The 21220-nt window shown below is 37.2% G+C and overlaps 1 protein-coding gene across 4 annotated transcripts in view; it reads left to right on the plus strand.

Moving 5' to 3' along the window:
• The window catches only part of CD47 (CD47 molecule), a 54460-nt gene that overhangs the window by 24902 nt on the left and 8338 nt on the right, over positions 1-21220 (plus strand). For all 4 annotated transcript variants that reach the window (XM_067738971.1, XM_067738968.1, XM_067738969.1 and 1 more), the window contains exons 4-7: positions 15815-15922; positions 17113-17205; positions 18244-18336; positions 19688-19780. In XM_067738971.1, the coding sequence (XP_067595072.1) occupies positions 15815-15922; positions 17113-17205; positions 18244-18336; positions 19688-19780 (387 nt within the window). The remainder of the gene's footprint in view (positions 1-15814; positions 15923-17112; positions 17206-18243; positions 18337-19687; positions 19781-21220) is intronic.

A 21220-nucleotide genomic window follows, 5' to 3' on the forward strand; every position in this document is an offset into this window, starting at 1 on the left:
GAGAATTAGGCAGTATGAGAGACAGAGGAATATGTTTCAAATGAAAGAACAAGAAAAACTCTCAGAAAAAGAGCTAAATGAAACAGAGATAAGCAATCTACCTGATAAAGAGTTTAAGGTAATGATCATAAAGATGCTTACTGAACTCTGGAGAAGAGTGGATGAACACAGTGAGAACTTCAACAAAGAGTTAGAAAATAGAAAAAAGAATCCATCAGAACTGAAGAATACAATAACTGAAGTGAAAAATACATTAGAGGGGATCAACAGTAGATTAGATGATACAGAAGGACAGATCAGTGATCTAGAATACAGAGTACTATAAATCACTCAAACTGAACAGAAAAAAAGAAAAAAAGAATTTTTAAAATGAGGATAGTTTGAGGGACTTTTGAGACAACATCAAGTATACTAACATTCACATTATAGGGGTCCCAGAAGGAGGAGAGAGAGAGAAAGGGGCAGAAAATATATTTGAAGAAATAATGGCTAAAACTTCCCTAATCTGGGGGATGAAAGAGATATTCAGTTCCAGGAAGCATAGAGAGTCCCAAGAAAGATGAACTCAAAGAGATCCACACCAAGACATATCACGATTAAAATGACATAACTTAAAGATAAGAGAGTTTTAAAGGCAGCAAAAGAAAAGCAACACTAGTCACAATCGTGGGAATTCCCATAACGTTATCAGCCAATTTTTCAGCAGGAATTTTACAGGCCAGAAGGGAATGACATGCTGTATTTAAAATGCTGAAAGGAAAAATCTTACCACCAAAAATATTCTACCTGGCAACATTGTCATTCATAAATGAAGGAGAGAGAAAGAATTTCCCAGACAAGCAAAAATTAAGAGTTCATCACCACCTTACAAGCTGGTTCATAAACCAGCCTTACAATAAATGTTAAAGGGTCTTCTTTAAGTGGAGAAGACAAGGTCATATCTGGAGATAAGAAAGTATATGAAAGGAAAACTCTCACTGCTAAGGCAAATATATAGTAAAGGCAGTGGATTGTCACTTAAAAAGTGAATGTTAAATGACAAAAGTTGTAAAATCAAGTATAACTACAGTAAGTGTTATTTGTGTATACAAAATAGAAAGATGTAAGTATGACATCAAAAACATAAAACAGGGTTGGGGGGAGTAAAAACATAGTTTTCAGAATGTGTTTGAACTTAAGTGACTATCAGGTTAAAGCAATCTGCTGTGTATATAGGTTCATGTATATAAAACTCATGGTAACCACAAACCAAAAACCTATAATAGCTACACAAAAAGTAAAGGGGAAGGAACTGAAACACAAAGCTAAAGAAAATCATCAAACCATGAGGGAAGAGACTAAAAGACGAAAGGAACAGACAAGAACTACAAAAGCAACCAGAAAACAATTAACAAAATGACAATAAAAGTGCATACCTATCAATAACCACTTTCAATGTAAATGGACTAAATGCTCCAATCAAAAGACACGGGATGGCTGAATGGACACAAGAACAAGACCCTTCTATATGTGCTGCCTACAAAAGATTCACTTCAAACCTAAAGACATACATGCACTGAAAGTGAAAGGATGGAAAAATATGTTCCTTACAAATGGAAACAAAAAGAAAGCTGAGGTAGCAGTTCTCATATCAAGGAAAATAGACTTTAAAACAAAGACTTTAAGAGAAGACAAAAAAAAAAAAAAAAGGTGTTACATAAGGATAAAGGGATCAATCCAAGAAGAGGATATAACATTCATAAGTATTTATGCACTCAACAAAGGAGCACCTAAATATATAAAGCAAGTAGTATAGGAAAATTGACAATAATACAATAGCTGGGGACTTTGATACTCCACTTACGTCAGTGGATAGATCATCTACACAGAAAATTAATACGAAAATATTGGCCTTAAATGACACATCAGACTTGATAGAATTAATAGACATTTATAGAACATTCCATTCAAAACCAACAGAATACACACTCTTTTCAAGTGCACGTGAAATACTCTCCAAGATAGATCACATGCTAAGCCACAAAACCAGTCTCAGTAAATTTAAAAAGATTGAAATCATATCAAGCATCTTTTCCTATCACAACAGTATGAAACTAGAAATCAGTTACAAGAAGAAAAATGGAAAAAACACAAACAAGTGGAGGCTAAACAACATGCTACTAAACAACCATTGGGTCACTGAAGAAATCAAAGAGGAAATTAAAAAATACCCGGGACAAATGAAAATGGAAACACAATGATCCAAAATCTTTGCATTGCAGCAAAAGCAGTTCTAAGAAGGGAGTTTATGGTGATACAGGCCTACATCAAGAAATAAGAAAAATCTCAAATAAACAATAGAACCTTATACCTAAAGGAACTAGAAAAGAGGAACCAACAAAGCCCGAAAGTAGTAGAAAGAAGGAAATAGTAAGGATCAGAGCAAAAATAAATGAAAAAAAAGACTTTAAAAAAAAACAGTAAAAAAAGATCAGTGAAACTAAGAGCTGGCTTTTTGAAAAGATAAAATTTTATGAACCTTTAAGCCATACTCATCAAGAAAAAAAGAGAAAGGGCCCAAGTAAATGGAATAAGAAATGAAAGAGAAGTTACAATTGACACCTCAAAAATACAAAGGATCATAAGAGATTATTACTAACAGTTATACACCAGCAAATTAGACAACCTAGAAGAGATACATAAATTCTTAAAAACACACAATCTTCCAAGACTGAATCAGGAAGAGATAGAAAATCTGAGCAGTCCAATTAGTGGAAGTGAAATTGAATTAGTAATCAAAAAACTCTGAACAGACAAAAGTCTGGGAGCAGATAGTTTCACAGGTGAATCTACTAAACATTTAAAGAAGAGTTATTACCTATCCTTCTCAAGCTATTCCAAAAAAATAGAAGAAGGAATACCCTCAAATTTGTTCTGTGAGGCCAGATTTACCCTGATACTAAAACCCGTCAAAGACACTAGAAAAAAAAAAAATACAGGACAATATCCCTGATGAACATAGATGCAAAAATCCTTGACAAAATACTAGCAAAATGAATTCAGCAGTACATTAAAAGGATCATAGGCCACAATCACGTGGGATTTATCCCAGGAACGCAAGGATGTTTCAATATCCACAAATTAATTTAACATGATACGTCACATTAGCAAGACAAAAGAAAAATATCATTTGATTACCTCAATTGATGCAGAAAGAGCAGTTGACAAAATCCAACATCCATTTATGATAAACACTCAACAAAGTAGGTGTACCCAAGATAATAAAACCACGTATAACAAACCCACAGCTAACATCATATTCAATGGAGAAAAACTGAAGACTTTTCCTCTAAGGTTAGAAACAAGACAGGATGCCCACTCTCACCACTTTTATTCAACATTGTATAGGAAGTCCTAGCCACAGCAATCAGACAAGAAAAGAGGTAAAAGCCATCCAAATTGGAAAGGCAAAAGTAAAACTGTCATATTTATGTATAACATGATGCTACATATAGAAAAGCCTAAAGACTCCATGGAAAAAATGTTAGAACTGGTAAATGAATTCAGTAAGTGGTAGCATACAAAATCAATATACAGAAATCTGTTGTATATCTATATATTAAGAATGAACTATCAAAAGAGAAATTAAGAAAGCAATCCCATTTACAATTGCATCAAAAAAAATAAATTTAACCAAGGAGGTGAAAGACCTATAATCTGAAAACTATAAGACACTGATGAAAGAAATTGAAGACAACACAGACAAATGGAAATATATTCTGTGCTCATAGATTGAAAGAATTAATATCGTTAAATTGTCCATACTACCCAAAGCAATCTACAGATTTAATGAATCCCTATCAAAATACCAATGGCATTTTTTAAAGAACTGGAACACATAATCTTAAAATTTTCATGGAAACACAAAAGACCCTGTATGAACAATCTTAAGAAAGAAGAACACAAAAAAAAAAAAAGAAAGAAAGAAAAACAAAGCTGCAGGTTATCACTCTCTTTGATTTCAAACTATACCACAAAGCTTTAGTAATCAAAACTGTATGTTACTGGCACAAAAACAGACACAAAGATCAATGGAACAGAATAGAGAGCCCAGAAAGAAACCCACACACTTATGGTCAACTAATTTACAATAAAGGAGCCAAGACTATACAGTGGGGGAAAGACAGTCTCTCTTCAATAAATGGTGTTGGTAAAACTGGACAGGTATGTGGAAAAGCATGAAACTAGACTACTTTTAGTAGTCTAAACTTTTAAACTTCATTTATTTATTTATTTGTTTGTTTGTTTATTGGCTGTGTTGGGTCTTCGTTGCTGCGTGCGGGCTTTCTCTAGTTGCAGTGAGTGGGGGCTACTCTTCGTTGTGGTGCGCAGGCTTCTCATTGCGGTGGCTTCTCTTGTTGTGGAGCATGGGCTCTAGGTGCACAGGCTTCAGTAGTTGTGGCACATGGGCTCAGTAGTTGTGGCTCACGGGCTCTAAAGCGCAGGCTCAGTAGTTGTGGCGCATGGGTTAGTTGCTCCACGGCATGTGGGATCTTCCCAGACCAGGGCTTAAACCCGTGTCCCATGCATTGGCAGGCAGATTCTTAACCATGGTACCAGGGAAGTCCCAAAACTTTTAAAATGTAAGATTTATTTCTCATCTCCCTATAGCACACTGAAATAGTCATTGAAGGCTGGTAAACATTTATATAAGGCAAGGAGTAATTAATGGCTGATTTCATTTATTTATTTTATTCACTAGTGCAACCCTTATAAAATGAAAGCTAGTAAAATATTGTAGTGGATTGACCTATTATATATTTCATGAATTTTACTCAGAAGTTTAAGTCATGTGTATCTAAAGTGATACATAAAAATGGAAGGGAAATGACTGATTATGTATTCTAAGGATTCTTTTCAATGTATGGCACTCTGGAAATGCTTTGTGATTTCAAATCTGTTCTCAACTTTTGTATAAAAGGGCAAAAAAGAGGGAGAAAGGGCTAAGGGAGAAAACTGTCAAGATATTTCACAACTCTTACTTTCAAAACAGTGTCTAAAATTCTTGTGGAAATTTTCTTAGAATTTCAGTAAGTCTTTTATATCAAGAAAAAGACCGGTATAGCACGAAGACCTTGTCCACTGATGTTAGGGAAAGCCTTTATCCCTATTGGCAGACTCAGGCCTTAAGGCCTATGTCATATGATTTAAACAGGCAATAGCCTTTTTCTAAGATCATGAAATCATTTCGCTGAAGTGTGATTTGTTGCATTTGGATTGATTGAACTGTGCTGATCGTGACATTACCATTAGTAACATATTATTTTTAGTGGACTGAACCGGGAGTGTATTCACTATCAGCCGTATTCTTACAAAATAAGCTTTACCATTGTTTTTCTGACTTAAAAAAAAGTAATACATATCACTTTAGGATACCTTATACAACATAGGAAGTCTAGAGAAAAAACAAAAATCATCTAGAGTCTCACAGCCTGGAAATAAACTATTGAGGTATTCTAGTGAATTTCTCCTTCCCTTTCTGTCTTCTTTCTTGAAAAAGGAAAAACCATAAATGGACTCATATAGCTTACATACTTGTAAATGCTGATTTGCCTCCCGTGTTTTCAGAAATCTTTTTGTAGTTGCCTGTGCTCTACTTTTATGGATGTACTATAATTTACTTAACTCTCATCTTGATGGATATTAAGGGTATTTCCAAATTTTCTTGATACTATGAAAGTATCTAGTGTTACATACCTTTAGTACATACTAAAGGTATGTAACACTAGAAATGGCAGAGATGGTATTTTAAGCCTCATGATACATGTTGCCAACATGTTTTCCAGCACCATTGTATCAATTACTACTGCAGGTGAGAATACCTGTCTTTTACCTCACAAGCTTGACATCATTATAATTCTAAAATCTTTGGTAATTCGATGGTTAAAAAACATCATCTTAATTTTCATTTTTGTGTTAGGGTAAATGTTCTTTTTTATATGTGTTCTATTGGTCATATTTTTTGGGGGGCCATGCCTTGTGGGATCTTGGTTCCCTGACCTGGGATCAAACCCGTGCCCCCTGCAGTGGAAGCACGGAGTCCTAAACACTGGACCAGCAGGGAACTCCCTTCTATTGATCATATTTTAAGGAATGTGATCATAAACCTAAAAAAATATTTGTGGCAATTTTTTTTTGTAAATAATTTTTTAACATCTTTATTGGAGTATAATTGCTTTACAATGGTGTGATAGTTTCTGCTGTATAACAAACTGAATCAGCTATACCTAAACATATATCCCTTTATCCCCTCCCTCTTGCGTCTCCCTCCCACCCTCCCTATCCCACCCCTCTAGGTGGTCACAAAGCACTGAGCTAATCTCCCGGTGCTGTGCCGCTGCTTCCCACTAGCTATCTATTTTACATTTGGTAGTGTATATATGTCCACATAGTGGCAATTTTTTAATTAGGCTCATCTTAGAACAAGTAAATGTAGTGTGTGTGTGTGTGTGTGTGTGTGTGTGTGTGTGTGTGTAGGAGGTACCTATATACTTGATTCACCCAGCCTGCGCTCACATTTAAAGGTGTTTTTGATAATAGTACCTAAATATTTGTAGAGCTCTTGCTTTGTGTGATAAGCACTGTGCAAAGTACTCTACATCTGAAATCACATTTACTTCTTTCAGGAACTCTATGGGGATAGATACTGTTGTTATCATTCCCATTTTATAGACAAGAGACAGAGGCACAGATTGGTTAGGCAATTTGCCCACCACCAACTGTTTCTTGGTAGTACTGGGATTTGAAACAGTGCTATTTACCACTACATTATAGTGCCTCCCTGTCTTGAAATTATTTGGAATGTGTTTTTGTTTTCTTTTCCCAAGAAGGGTGAACCTATATCTGGATATACACACTGAGTAAAAGAAACTGTTATTTATAGAGTAGAATGTGGACCCACTTTATTTATTCAATAAATGTCTTTTGACAGGGTACCTACTGATTACTAGGCACTGGGCGGTATGCTAGAGATGTAGAAGTGAAATGTAAATTGCCCCTGGCTTTGTAGCACTGCTCTGTGCCTTCTGTCACATCTTCAGGATAGATATGAATCTAAATCTACTTCTCCCTTGGTACGCTTTGTAGGAGGCCTCCTGTTTATGGCCTGGGGATTCCACCAACAGGAAAGCCCCCTTTTTCCCCACTTGCTGCTTGGTTTTGCATTTTTTATATCAAGAAAAAGACTTGGGGCTTCCCTGGTGGTGCAGTGGTTGAGAGTCCGCCTGCCGATGCAGGGGACACGGGTTCGTGACCCGGTCGGATCCCACATGCCGCGGAGCGGCTGGGCCCATGAGCCATGGCCGCTGAGCCTGCGCATCCAGAACCTGTGCTCCGCAACGGGAGAGGCCACAACAGTGAGAGGCCCGCATACCGCAAAAAGAAAAAAAAAGACTTGAATCAAGTCTTTACATGCTCTAAAGTATTAATAGTAACTCAGACCCATGACTTTCTAAGTTTCTAGTTCCTTTTAACTTTTTCTGTACTTGACCTCAGGGGGTTTCTCTCTGGTTTTTCTAGCTCAGAGTGTCATTCTTTTTGGTGATCCAAGATAAAACCTAAACCCTGTGTCAGCTAAACATCCAGTTATGACAGCAGATTATGCTTTCACTTTGAGGAGAAAGAGTTTCTTTATACCAGAACTGTATCTTGAACTGTATCTCAGGATGCCATCGATCCTACTGAGAAAGAAGCCTTGAGAAGACTTCTAAACTCTGGAAGCCAAGCCAAGGGGTCCCAAACGTGGTGAGCCTTAGACCACATTTTGAAGACAAAGGTCTCTCACGGGAAAATGTTCCTAAATACCTTTGCCTTTAGCTTTAACTTACAAGCTTTTAAGCAGACTCTTACGCTTAGCACACAGCTCAGAGAATCCTCGAATCAAACACTGAGCCTTAACCAAAGTAACAATTTTCTTAATAGTATTGCATTTCAGGTATTTTGTTTTTGTTCTGAAAACTGTACCAACTCAGTTTTCCACTGCACTGACAATTATGTTTCTGGCTGATTTTCAGGGTTGTCCTTCCTTACTCTTTGACAATATAACAGGTATTTTCTACCATTTAGATGTTTGATGAATGATTTCAATTGCTGCCCATCGAGACCTGTAGTTTTTATAGGATTAAGGTTCAACTTCATATCAAGAACTGGATAACATCGGGGAAGGGGAAGGGGAAGCTGGGACGAAGTGAGAGAGTGGCATGGACATATATACACTACCAAATATAAGACAGATAGCTAGTGGGAAGCAGCTGTATAGCACAGGGAGATCAGCTCGGTGCTTTGAGACCACCTAGAGGGGTGGGATAGGGAGGGTGGGAGGGAGACGCAAGAGGGAGGGGATATGGGGATATATGTATACATATAGCTGATTCACTTCATTATAAAGCAGAAACTAACACAACATTGTAAAGCAATTATACTCCAATAAAGATGTTAAAAAAAATAACTGGATAACATGTTGAAATTCTTTGAGATAGGAGTATCTATTCTTATTTTTTCTTCTTTAGAACTGTTGTATTATTCAGTGAATCCCTGCTTTACACAGAACTGCGGGACTATAAATATGACCATATAAGCTGAAACTCTGCAGAACAATCTAATAATAAATGCCAAAGTTTACTATAGTTCCGTGACCTTTAAACTTTTTGTCAAAACATTAAAACCTCTCTTACTGTCAGTAATAAATGTATTAGGAAATGAAGAAAATAGTAAAACTAATATTTAGTACATGATAAAACATAAAAAACATTGAGAATTGAAGAATTTTATCAAGGGTAGTTTGAAAAATGCTTGCCTCCTCTTCTCATATAACTGAATACAGAGCAAGCATCTTGTCTATGCCTTGGTGAATTGTCATACTCCTTTCTAAGATCGGATCAGCTTCCATCACTTTCAATGTCATGAACTATCCATCGCAAAGAATTCCTTTCATGTGAAGTTTTTCTGCCAGAGTCACGTCCTCTGGGACATCTTCATTCTTTGTCACAGCCGCCTCATTGTCCTCATGTATGCCAATAAGTTCACTTTTACTAAGTTCTTCTGGCTGCGTATCTAGACTCTCTTGAACGGCAGTAGTGTTGACATTCCACAGTCAGCTATTCTGTAACCGCAGTTACCTTCTATTCGAATTTCGCTTCCAGCATTATCACATCTCGTTTCTTTGCTCCCTCACCTTTATTGCCCTGTTTCCTCTTTTGATTATCCATTGTAAAATGTTGCAGTGGCTTATGACTGGGAGACAGGAGGTAACACAACATATGCTTTGCTGTCTGTGCGTGAATTGAATAACAGATGTGCAGTGACCAGTCACCAGCAGTCTTTGAAAAGGGTAACATGAGTGGTCACTGATCATGATGCATATCTGTTATTTATGCAGTGATTTGTGAATTGAAGAGATATCAGAGAAGTTTACAATTTATGCAATTACTCAGTTAATATATTGTGAACTCTGTTTTGGGGGGACTTGTGTTATTTAACTAAATGATGGTAACTGAAATTCATGCATGTCAGAACCGGGCAAAGAGAGAACAGCTGTAATTTATTTCAAATTTGTGCATTCTAGGCATCTTTCATTTCGTTTTCTAACTTTCTATTCCCTGCTCAAGATTATTCCTTCCACAAGGATTTTGGTTACTGCTCAAGGGTCTCTACAGAAATTGGTTAGGGGTCTCTATAGAAATCATTGTTGGAAAATTCAAGGAAAAAAATTCTCCATCACAACAGCCTTGAGATCCTACTAAGTCCTTGAGTGCAATCTTGAGGAGTAGCTTAATATTGAACGTGATTAGGCCATGAAAACACATTTAAAAGAAGTAATGGAACAGAATTTCTTTGTAGATTAGAAAAATCATTCCGACCGAAGTAAAGACGTATACTAACTGCACCAGGAAATTTCTGTCCACAAAAGTAAAGTATCATCATGATAGATATTATTACAAAGAATTCTATTAAATAATCTTGGACTCCCATTGCTTTCCCTTGGTCCTGTCCACATAATTATCAAATTCTGTTATTAAATCGTGTTTTTATACACTGATTTTATTGTGGAAGGAACTGAACAAAACTATAGTTTAGCAGTATACTCTTGTAGAAATACAGTTGCTATTCCTTTGACCCTTTCCCAATTCAAACGTCCCAACTTCCTGCATATATTCTGAAGGTGTGGCACCATCCACAAGACCAGGAATGTTTGGAACCAAGGAAAGGAAGTTAGTGTGTTAGACATCATCTTCTTTTATCTTTTATATTCAAAGTACTTCAAAGCCCAGGCTTCATAAAGATTGGGCTCTTTTATTGCCGGGCCCTGTAGACTGGGAATGTGATTTCTAGTCAGTCTTCATTTTGACAAAATTATTTCATCGAAACAAGTTGGATAGTGTATGGAGTCCATTATAAAATTATTTTACTCTCCTTCTGGCAAGTAATCAGTTTATTATTGGCATTAATATTCATTTTTATCCAGTTTCACAAAGCCTTCACTGTTTTTTTAATGTGTGTTAAATATTTTTAAAATAGTAGTTTTAATTTAATTTAATAAAAAATTTGAAATTGTAATTTTATTTTAAAACTTATGAGATGTGCTTTATCCTGCATTGGAGACAATATTGATGTGCAGCTCAACAGAAACCAAAAACATTCTAAAATTACTTTCCGAGAGTTATCAGAAGATAGCACTGTAATAATAAAATCAAACGTGTCTCCCTTTATGATTTTTTCCTTTTTTTTTTTGTGGTAGGCGGGCCTCTCACTGTTGTGGCCTCTCCCGTTGCGGAGCACAGGCTCCAGACGTGCAGGCTCAGCGGCCATGGCTCACCGGCCCAGCCGCTCTGCGGCATGTGGGATTCTCCCGGACCGGGGCACGAACCCGTGTCCCCTGCATCGGCAGGCGGACTCTCAACCACTGCGCCACCAGGGAAGCCCCGATTTTTTCCTTATTTGATGTGCATTTTACCTCACTGTTTAACCTTCCTGTTTGCCACTAACTCACTAATCACTTAGTAAGGGATCATTTAAATGTCATGCATTATAACAGGCATTGAGTTCATGGATTTTAGGGTTTTGTTAGGTGGACTTCAGCCTGTGTGGGTCTATGTGGCCTTATTGAATACCATCTTTGGGGTGTCATTAAAACTAAGATGATAGTTTTATTTGATCTCCAAGTTGAGCCTGGTAATTTCACTAGACTTCTTCTGCCACAGCCTGCATTCTGTCTCGTATGTGCTTTATGTCAGTGACAAGGAGACAAGAAAACCTTAATGGAGTAGCTATTCATAGTATTAGCCACGTTTCTTCAGGTGGCTAGAGGGACATGTCATTTCTCTGTTCACATGAATCTGACAGATTAAATACATAATAGGGCTTTCTTAGGCTAGGGTAGACCCACACCTTTTATTTAACTGGAGAAGAAGATCTGGGAGTAACACTTCCCATGACACATTCCCCACCAACACACACACTCATTCCATATTAGAATGTCAGGAGCACTGAGGCAGAAGTACTTGTCTTTGTTCACTGTCAGCACTTAGAATAGTGATTGTCACATAGTAGGTGCTCGATCAACTGTTACTGAATAAAGTAACCTCTACTCCTACCTCAATTTGGTTGGTATGACTTGGGCTAATAAAAGGGCCCAGTACATGGTGGGCACACAGTAAGTTTTTATAGAGCAAGCAAATGAACAACCTATCTCATCTCTGAGAAGAAGCTGGCTAGATTTAATTACTTTATAGATGGTATAAAAGGGAAACTTTTAGAATTCCTAATTTGTTGAAAAAACTTGACATTTTCTCCCCATATATTTGGTATTCCCGTGTCAGGCAGCACTAAGTTTATAAGTATCTGTTAAAAATGTAAGTACCAACCATACCCAGTGTTGGTCAGAATGTGGAGCAACAGGAACTCTCATACATTGCTGGCCGGAGTGCAAAACGGTACAGCCTCTTTGTAAGACAGTTTGGTGGTTTCATGTAAAACTAAATGTGCTCTTTCCATATGATCCAGTAATCGTGCTCCTTTGGGTATTTACCCAAATGGAGTTGAAAACTTAAGTCCACACAGAAACCTACACATGGATGTTTATAGCTGCTTTCTTCATCATTGCCAAAACTTGGAAGCAACCAAGATATTCTTCAAGAGGATAATGGATACACTGGGTGGTACATCCCGACAATAGAATATTATTCATCACTGAAAACAAATGAGCTGTCAATCATGAAAAGACATGGAGGAACCTTAAATACATATTCCTAAGTAAAAGAAGCCAATCTGAAAAGGCTACATACTATATGATTCCATCTATAAAGCATTATGGAAAAGGCAAAACTATGCAGGCAATTAAAGACACAGACCTACTAGAGAATGGACTTGAGGATATGGGGAGCGGGAAGAGTAGGCTGTGACAAAGTGAGAGAGTGGCATGGACATATATACACTACCAAATGTAAAATAGATAGCTAGTGGGAAGCAGCCGCATAGCACAGGGAGATCAGCTCGGTGCTTTGTGACCATCTAGAGGGGTGGGATAGGGAGGGTGGGAGGGAGACGCGAGAGGGAAGAGATATGGGAACATATGTATATGTATAACTGATTCACTTTGTTATAAAGCAGAAACTAACACACCATTGTAAAGCAATTATACTTCAATAAAGACGTTAAAAAAAAAAAAATGTCAGTGGTTGCTAGGAGTGGGTGGTGGGGAGGAGAGATGCACAGGCAGAGCACAAAGGATTTTTAGGCAGTGAAGATACTCTGTATAATATACAATATTGGATATATGGCATTATAAATTTGTCCAAACCCATAGAATGTACAGCAACAAGAGTGAACCCTAATGTAAACTATGGACTTTGGGTGATTATGATGGGTCAATGCAGGTTCATCCTTAGTAAAAAAAAAAAAAAAGTATCATTCTTGTGAGTGAAGTTGATAATTAGGAAGGCTATGCATATGTGGGGGAAGGGAGTATATGGTAATTCTCTGTACCTCCCTCTCAATTTTGTTGTAAACCTGAAACTGCGCTTAAAAAAAAGTCTTTAAAAAATGTAAATACTGTATTTCCCCTATTTTATTTTGTGCATTTATTTCAGTACTTTTAGCTAAGGTCTATCGTTGAAAGCATGGGGATTTTTGCCAGAAAATCATACCAGGAAGTTTGATAAGAGCCTGCAGTTAAGAACACATTAAATTATCTTAATGCTAAATGTTCGGGGAATTACTTGAATTTATTTTCATTGTTACATTTAAAGTTTTGATAGGTTTGATAAATAAGAACAAATCCACTTATTAAAGGACAAGAACAGATCACACACACAAAAAAAATCCTTAAGATTAGTGGGTTCTGTGGCATCTATATCAGATTCCTGACCATTTAGCTAGCTGGAAACATGACATCTGAACCTAGCAACAAGATACTTTTCCAAACTTGCTATGGGACCTGCTAAAATGTGGCCATTGTAAGCAAAGAAAATGAGTGAAAAGAAACCCTTTTTAAAGGTTTACAAAAGAAAACATGAAGATAACCTTTCATTGCCTGTGGTTACTTAAGTAGACCCCACTAGTATATTTGTTAGAAATTGCTGCTTAATTTTGAGGAAGAGGTTAGGTAGCCTTGAAAATTAGTAGTTGAACCAATCAACAGGAATGAAAGCTACCTCCAAAAGGTTTTGAAAAGACCATTCTATGATAGCAACCCTGTCAATAATAGCATTTTGTGGCATTTTATTTTTGTTTGTATTGTTGATATTATTTTTCTCCTACGGCTCTTGTAAGCCTGAAGAGATTGAATTTTATATGAGGTTCAAACTCTTATTTTTCTTAAGCATGGTGTAAGTCACTTTTTGTGTGAATTTATACTGGACTCTAAGGTGAATTGTTGTTGCTTGATCTTTGTAGCTCTTTTATGTACTGAATTAAACCTAGAAGAGTCTCTTATGAATGTTTGATTGTGAAGTACATTTGAAACAGTTTCTATTTTATAACCCTTTTGCAGAACTTTCAGACTCTCTTTAAATAATAGTATACATGGGATTAAAATGGAAACATGGGATTAGAATGGACACATGTCTAGAGAAAGTTTCTTTTTCTGTGTCTGTGCCTTTTGTGACCTCTACACTGAATTTCATCCTAGCCAGTGTTTGACCCTAGAAAGTAGGGAAGCCCCAAATCTTTGCCCTGTATGAAGGCAGGGACATGACTGAGTCATAGTCACATAAATTTCGAGGCTGGATGGATCAAATGAAAGTTTGGGGAGCTTGCTGTATTGTTTCTCACTCTTTTCTGATTAATGTGGATTTCACTTACCTTCAGGACTGATTACTGATTGGCCCTCCATCTCCCTCTAAAGAGGAAGAAGTTGAGGTTACAATCTAAAGTATGAGTAGAGATTTTAAATTCAAATGCCTGTATTATACTTTAAATACCTTAACCACAGGTTATAATCTAACCCTAGGTTATAATACCTTAAACATAGATTTTGTCATGGTCATTTAGGAGTTTATTTGTTGTTTTTACTATAATTGATCTGTTTGTCATTTTAGTGGATGCAAATTAAATGCTAAACATAAAATTATTTAAAATTTCCCCCTCAGGACCATCGCCCATTGATGAATGGCATGGAGAGTACCGTGTGTAGAGGAAACAGCAGAATTTCATCATGCACTCTATTTCTCTCTGCTACTCAGTCTGCTTTTAGGTTGCTTTTAACAACTTTCTTGGTGAAAAATTAGCGTTAATATTAACCAAAACAAAACCCAAAAGGTGAATATAGGATAAAAATGTAACACTTTTAGGCTTATGCATTACATTATTCTTTTAGGGAAGCTGGATACTTGACAAAAGCGTAACACATACGTTAAGGCCTATTTGTAGTTTATTTTTATGAAATTGTTTTACTTGAACAATTAAAGCATTTCCCCCCACCTCAGGATTTCAAGAAGGTGTGATTTGTCCAATGTTTACTCTACTTTTTCAAAACAAAATGTCTAGATTTCCAGATGCTTTACTAATTTTATGTAAGGTGGAAGAAAGTTCTGTTTTTGCTGCTATTACTAATTAGCCAGTTATTTCTCATCAGCAATGTGTATATTAGTTGTAAACCTGAGGCAGTCTGCTTCTCAGGGGACATTTGACAATGTTGGGAGATATTTTTGATTGACGCAGCTTGGAGGCTGTTACTGGCATGTAGTGTGCAGAGGCCAGGGATGGTACTAAACATTCTGTAATGCACAGAGCAGTCCCTAACAACAACAACTTATCTGACCCAAAATATTAATAATGCCACGATTAAGAAAGGCTGATAGGGCTTCCCTGGTGACGCAGTGGTTGAGAGACCGCCTGCCGATGCAGGGGACACGGGTTCGTGCCCCGGTCCGGGAAGATCCCACATGCCGCGGAGCGGCTGGGCCCGTGAGCCATGGCCGCTAAGCCTGTGGGTCCGGAGCCTGTGCTCCGCAATGGGAGAGGCCACAGCACTGAGAGGCCCACGTGCCGCAAAAAAAAAAAAAAAAAAAAAAAAGCCTGATATATATAACTTCATTCTAGGGCAATAAAGTGTCACCTATAAATTCAGCATCCATATTTATACTGCCATGACACCATTTAGCCACTGACATATTGTGAAAAAGATTTGACATGGCTTGACATGATGTGAAGGACTTGTTCCTCAAAGGTTATTCGATTGTAGTAAGTTATCAGTTTAATCTTTGTACCTTGTAAGTTACAGAAATGGCTTTACTTCTTGTGACTGAGTTCATGTAATTCTTTGTGTTTTTTTTTTAAGCGCTTAAATATAAATCCAGTTATACGAAGGAGAAAACCATTTTTCTATTAGTTACTGGACTAGTGCTCACTATCGTTGTCATTGTTGGAGCCATTCTTTTCATCCCAGGTAAGATGTAAAGTTATTATGAGGGAAAGCAAGATTGATAAGGTTGAGGGCATTTCTGGGGAGGTGCATATTAGTTTCCTAGGGCTGCTGTAACAAATTATCACAAACTGGGTATTCTAAAACAATAGAAATTCTCTCACAGTTCTGGAGGCCATAAATCTGAAAATAAAGATGTTATCGGGGCCATACACCCTCGGACACTCTAGGGGAGAATCTATTCCTTGCCTCTTCTACCTTCTGGTGTATCTGGCAATCTGTGCAGCTCCTTGGCTTGTGGCAGCATAACTCTGATTTCCTCCGTGGTCACATTGTCTCCTCCTCCGCTCCATGTCTCCACTTAATTTCCCTCTGTCTCTCTGTTACAAAAATACCTGTCATTGGATTCAGGACCCACCTGGATAATCCGGGGTAAGCTCCTTCTTTCAGATCCTTAGCTTAATCATATCTTTTACTATATAAGTTAATAGTCACAGATTCGGGGGATTTGGAGGTGGACATATCTTTAGGGCCACCATTCAACGCACTCCAGAGGCACACTTCATTGGCCAATACCTGGAAGTGGGAACAAATGTGGGAAGCAGATCTATCTGAAATTGCAGTTGCCTGTGAAGGATGGCAGTGTGAGTGGGAAATAAGGGTCTGCAGCACATGGAAAGAACAGCAGAGACAGGCTGGGACTCACAAGTGTAAACTGTAGAAAGCCTTTGTTGTTTTTTGAGCAGAATACAGTATAGGTGTAATGTTTAGGAACATAAATTTGGCACCTCTGTTTGCAACTGGAGTTAGTAAAGACATGGGGAGGAAGGATATGAATCAAAAGACAACTTGAAAGAACAACTGCTTTGACTTTGGGACAGGTTGAATATAGCAAATGAAGGGAATGGTAAGAGATTCCAGAGTTTCTCACTGGAATTATGTAAGGTAGGTAAGAAGCGGGTAGAGCCAATTCAAGGTTTGACGTGTTGAGACTTATATGCTGACATTTAAATGTCTTAAGTTTGGTCTTGAATAATCAAAAAAAAGTCATTTATTTTATGTGAAGTTTTTGGGGAAATATATATTTTTAAACCTTTTGTAGTTTATAAGAGTAGTATTGAAATTAATACATTTAATAAATTAAATACTTTAACATCCCATAAGAATAGGAAGTACGTAGGAAAATATTAATTAGTATTTTTAATTTTTAACAGGTGAATATTCAACAAAGAATGCTTGTGGACTTGGTTTAATTGTAATTCCTACAGCAATATTAATATTACTTCAGTACTGTGTGTTTATGATAGGTGAGTATTTGTTATAGCATGATTTTGCCCACCTTTTTCATTTTATAAAGCAGCAGTTTTGGTTAAAATATTCTTGTATGATTTTTTTTAACAACTCAATAGAAGTTGGTTTATTAAAAGATTTCCCAGGCTATTCTTAGCGATATTTTCCCCATATGGATTAATTTTAAGGTTAACTTCGGTTTTCAAGGCATTCAGTTATCTTGTAAAAAATGATTTTCATATACACTTGATATCAGTGGTTTTTAAAATTATGCTACATAATTTCTTAATGATTATCTTCATATATTTATTTCAGTTTTTTGAAGCTATAAGTAGATATTAAACATGCCCTTTCTCTTCTTTTGCTAAGCCTCTCTGTTTAAAATTCTACAAAACAGGATTATAAATAACAAATAATAGATTTATTTATTTTTTTTGTTACTGGCAAATCTTTACATTGTAGTTTTAAAAAATGATGTAGATATCCAACTATAATTGATGTCATTTTCACTGCATTTTGGGAGTAAATCATTAATGTATTTTTTATATCATTAGAGTCTATTTTTTTCTGTTTACATGTTTAACTCTCAGCCTTAGAGCCTATCTCTGGCTTGCTGTACACTGGAGGGGTATTGATTTGCTATAAAATCACAGATCTAGGCACACGGATAGAGGTTCGGATGCTTACAGTGGCGTGTTTGTGTAACGGTTCTCTCCACCAGAGCAATTCTGTGTGCATGTGGCAAAGGCAGGCATAATAGCCATTCACGTGGTAAAATGCACAAGGGTGGTAAAAGCAGCACTGTTTTAAGATTCGGGGTAAAAACTGCCAGTCCACCTCAGCTCACTGTGAAAATGAAAGATTGCTGAATGTGTGTATCTGGAGCTGACCGCTTGTATGGAAAGGCAAGGTTTAGATCACTGGAAAAGAATCTACCATCTGACAAGGAACTCCAGAGGCAGTCTTTGGTCATAGGATATTATTCTTGATTGCACAGAATACAAGTAGGAGTGATTGCTTTTTAAACACTCTCAACCCACTTTTCCTCTCTCCAGCTGTGGGGATGTCCTTCTTCACCATTGCCATATTGATCCTTCAAGTACTGGGCCACTTGCTCTCTGTGGTTGGATTCAGCCTCTGTGTCTCAGGTAAAAGTCTCATCCTTCTCTAGTCTTACTTTGTCTTGCCAGGGATTTCTCTTAGAGTTCTTCTTTCTGTTTCTTTTTCTTTCTTCTTCTTTTTTTTTTAATATATAGACTTTATTTTTTAGAGCAGTTTTAGGCTCACAGCAAAATTGAGTAGAAAGTACAGAGAGTTCCCATATACCCCACATAACGGCCTCCTCCGCTATCCGCCAGCAGAGTGGTAAATGTGTTACAGTTGTTGAACCAGCATTGACATATTACCACCCAGAATCCATAGTTTACATTAGGGTTCATTCTTAGTGTTGTACATGCCACGATTTTGATAAATGTATAATGGCGTGGATCACAGTCATAGATATAATATCATACAATAAAGTTTCACTGCCCTAAAAATCCTCTGTGCTCTGCCTATTCATCCTCCCTCCCCCTAAACCCCTAGCAACCACTGTTCTTTTTACTGTCTTCATAGTTTTGCGTTTTCCAGAATGTCTTATAGTTGGAATCATACGATATTTTGCCTTTTCAGATTGGCTTCTTTTACTTAGTAACCGTGTCTTTTTGTGTCTTGATAGCTCTTTTCTTTTTAGCACTGAATAACATTCCATTGTATGTATGTACCACAGTTTGTTTATCCATTCACCTATTGAGGGACAGCTTGGTTGCTTCTGGTTCGGGGCAATTAAGAATAAGTTGCTCTAGACATCCATGTGCATTTTTTTGTGTGGACATAAGTTTCAACTCCATTTGGGTCAATACCAAGGAGCGCATTTGCTGGGTTGTACGTTAAGAATGTATTTAGTTTTTTAACAAATTGCCAAAGTGTCTTCCAAGGTGGCTGTACCATTTTGCATTACCACCAGCAGTGGATGAAAATTCCTGTCGCTCCACATCCTTGCCAGCCATTTGGTGCTGTGAGCTTTCTTTTAGAACTCTCATTTTCGCCCCACTGAGAATAGTGCTTTCCACATTGCCATAAGAATATTGGCTGTATATGGCTTGTGGGCTGATTGTTCCAGCAGTCAAACTGCTATGCCTGTATTTGTGGGAGAGCTTTTAAAATAACCAGGCTCCATCCAGTTGGTTGGAGGCTTAGCTTTACACACTATTTTCCATTAGTCTTGGTGTGATAAGGTACATATTATACAGACAAAGGCTTTTTTTCTTTTAGTAATTGGGAGTCATTTCACTGACTGACTTAATAGTGATGAACATATGTAGATAATTTTTGTTTCTTGATAATTAGAAAAAGAATCTCCTTAAAACTGAATATTATTACTGTTATTGCTAGTTCTTTTTTAAAAGTTCAATTATTTCATGTGAATTTCTAATATAGAATTTCATTTGTTTTTTTCAGAGTGTACCCCAGTACATGGTCCTCTTCTGATTTCAGGTTTGGGTATTTTAGCTCTAGCAGAATTACTTGGATTAGTTTATATGAAATGTGTTGGTAAGTCAACCTTATTGTTATTAGCCTATGCCAGGAAAATGCTTTTGGTTAATTCTTACTGTTTAGGACCAAAGAAATGCATTGGTAACTCCAAAAATGAGAAAATACAGTGAATGCTGCTGTATTTTTAAAATAAATTTGGAATTATTTGGGGGGCAATAAAAGAGGGTAGAAATCATATGAACTAATGAAAAGTTTAGATTATTAACTAGTTAAAAAGAAAACAGCTGTATGTTTTAGAATGTATAAACTTTTTTATACTAAATAAAAGGAGAGATTGTTGAGGATTCTTTTTTTTAAATTAATTTATTTATTTGTTAGTTTTGTTTTGGTTTTTATTTTGGCTGTGTTGGGTCTTCGTTGCTGTGTGCGGGCTTTCTCTAGGTGCAGTGAGCAGGGCCTACGATTTTTTTTTTTTTTTTTTTTTTTTTTGCGGTACGTGGGCCTCTCACTGTTGTGGCCTCTCCCGTTGCGGAGCACAGGCTCTGGACACGCAGGCTCAGCAGCCATGGCTCACGGGCCCAGCCGCTCCGCGGCATGTGGGATCTTCCCAGACCGGGGCACGAACCCGTGTCCCCTGCATCGGCAGGCGGACTCTCAACCACTGTGTCACCAGGGAAGCCCCAGAGCCTACTCTCCATTGCGGTGCTTGGGCTTCTCATTGTCGTGGCTTCTCTTGTTGCCGAACACTGGCTTTAGGTGCGCGGGCTTCAGTAGTTGTGGCACGCAGGCTCAGTAGTTGTGGCTTGCGGGGTCTAGAGTGCAGGCTCTGTAGTTGTAGCGCATGGGCTTAGTTGCTACATGTGGGATCTTCCCGGGCCAGGGCTTGAGCCCGTGTCCCCTGCATTGGCAGGCAGATTCTTAACCACTGCGCCACCAGGGAAGCCCCGAGGGTTCATTTTAATTAATAAAAAAGATTTTTAATTCACCCGTTGTTTCTATGTAGAGTCCTTTCACAGAGACCTATTTGTCTTGTTGCTCTTCTTGCAGACTATTTACAGACCTTGACTCCCCTAGTAGACAGAATTGAAATTCAAAATCTGTCACTTTTGTTAATTAAAGAGCAGTATCCTCTGACATTTGACTTTAAAATATTTTTAGTTAAAACCAGTATAATCAGAACACTGAGTTTTAAATTTTAGGCTTTTACTACTCTTAAAATCAGTTGTAAGTGTGGACTTAGCTTATTGTTTCTAAACTTTGTATTTAGTCTTCCAATTTTCAAATAACAGATCTCTGTGTAAATTCTTATTTTTAATATGTTTATGGAGATAGATGCCTTTAATATTAAGTACCTAAAACTAGTGTGATGTCTTACTTAAGCTAAAGATATTTCCTACAATCTGGTTATATTAATCTCCCTTAAATAAAAGATTTCTGGTTTTTATTTATGAAGTAAAGCAAACTCTTAAACATTTGTCAAAATAATCAAAAGTTACA

This window comes from Pseudorca crassidens, chromosome 5, assembly GCF_039906515.1.
Source record: "Pseudorca crassidens isolate mPseCra1 chromosome 5, mPseCra1.hap1, whole genome shotgun sequence".
Lineage (NCBI taxonomy): Eukaryota > Metazoa > Chordata > Mammalia > Artiodactyla > Delphinidae > Pseudorca > Pseudorca crassidens.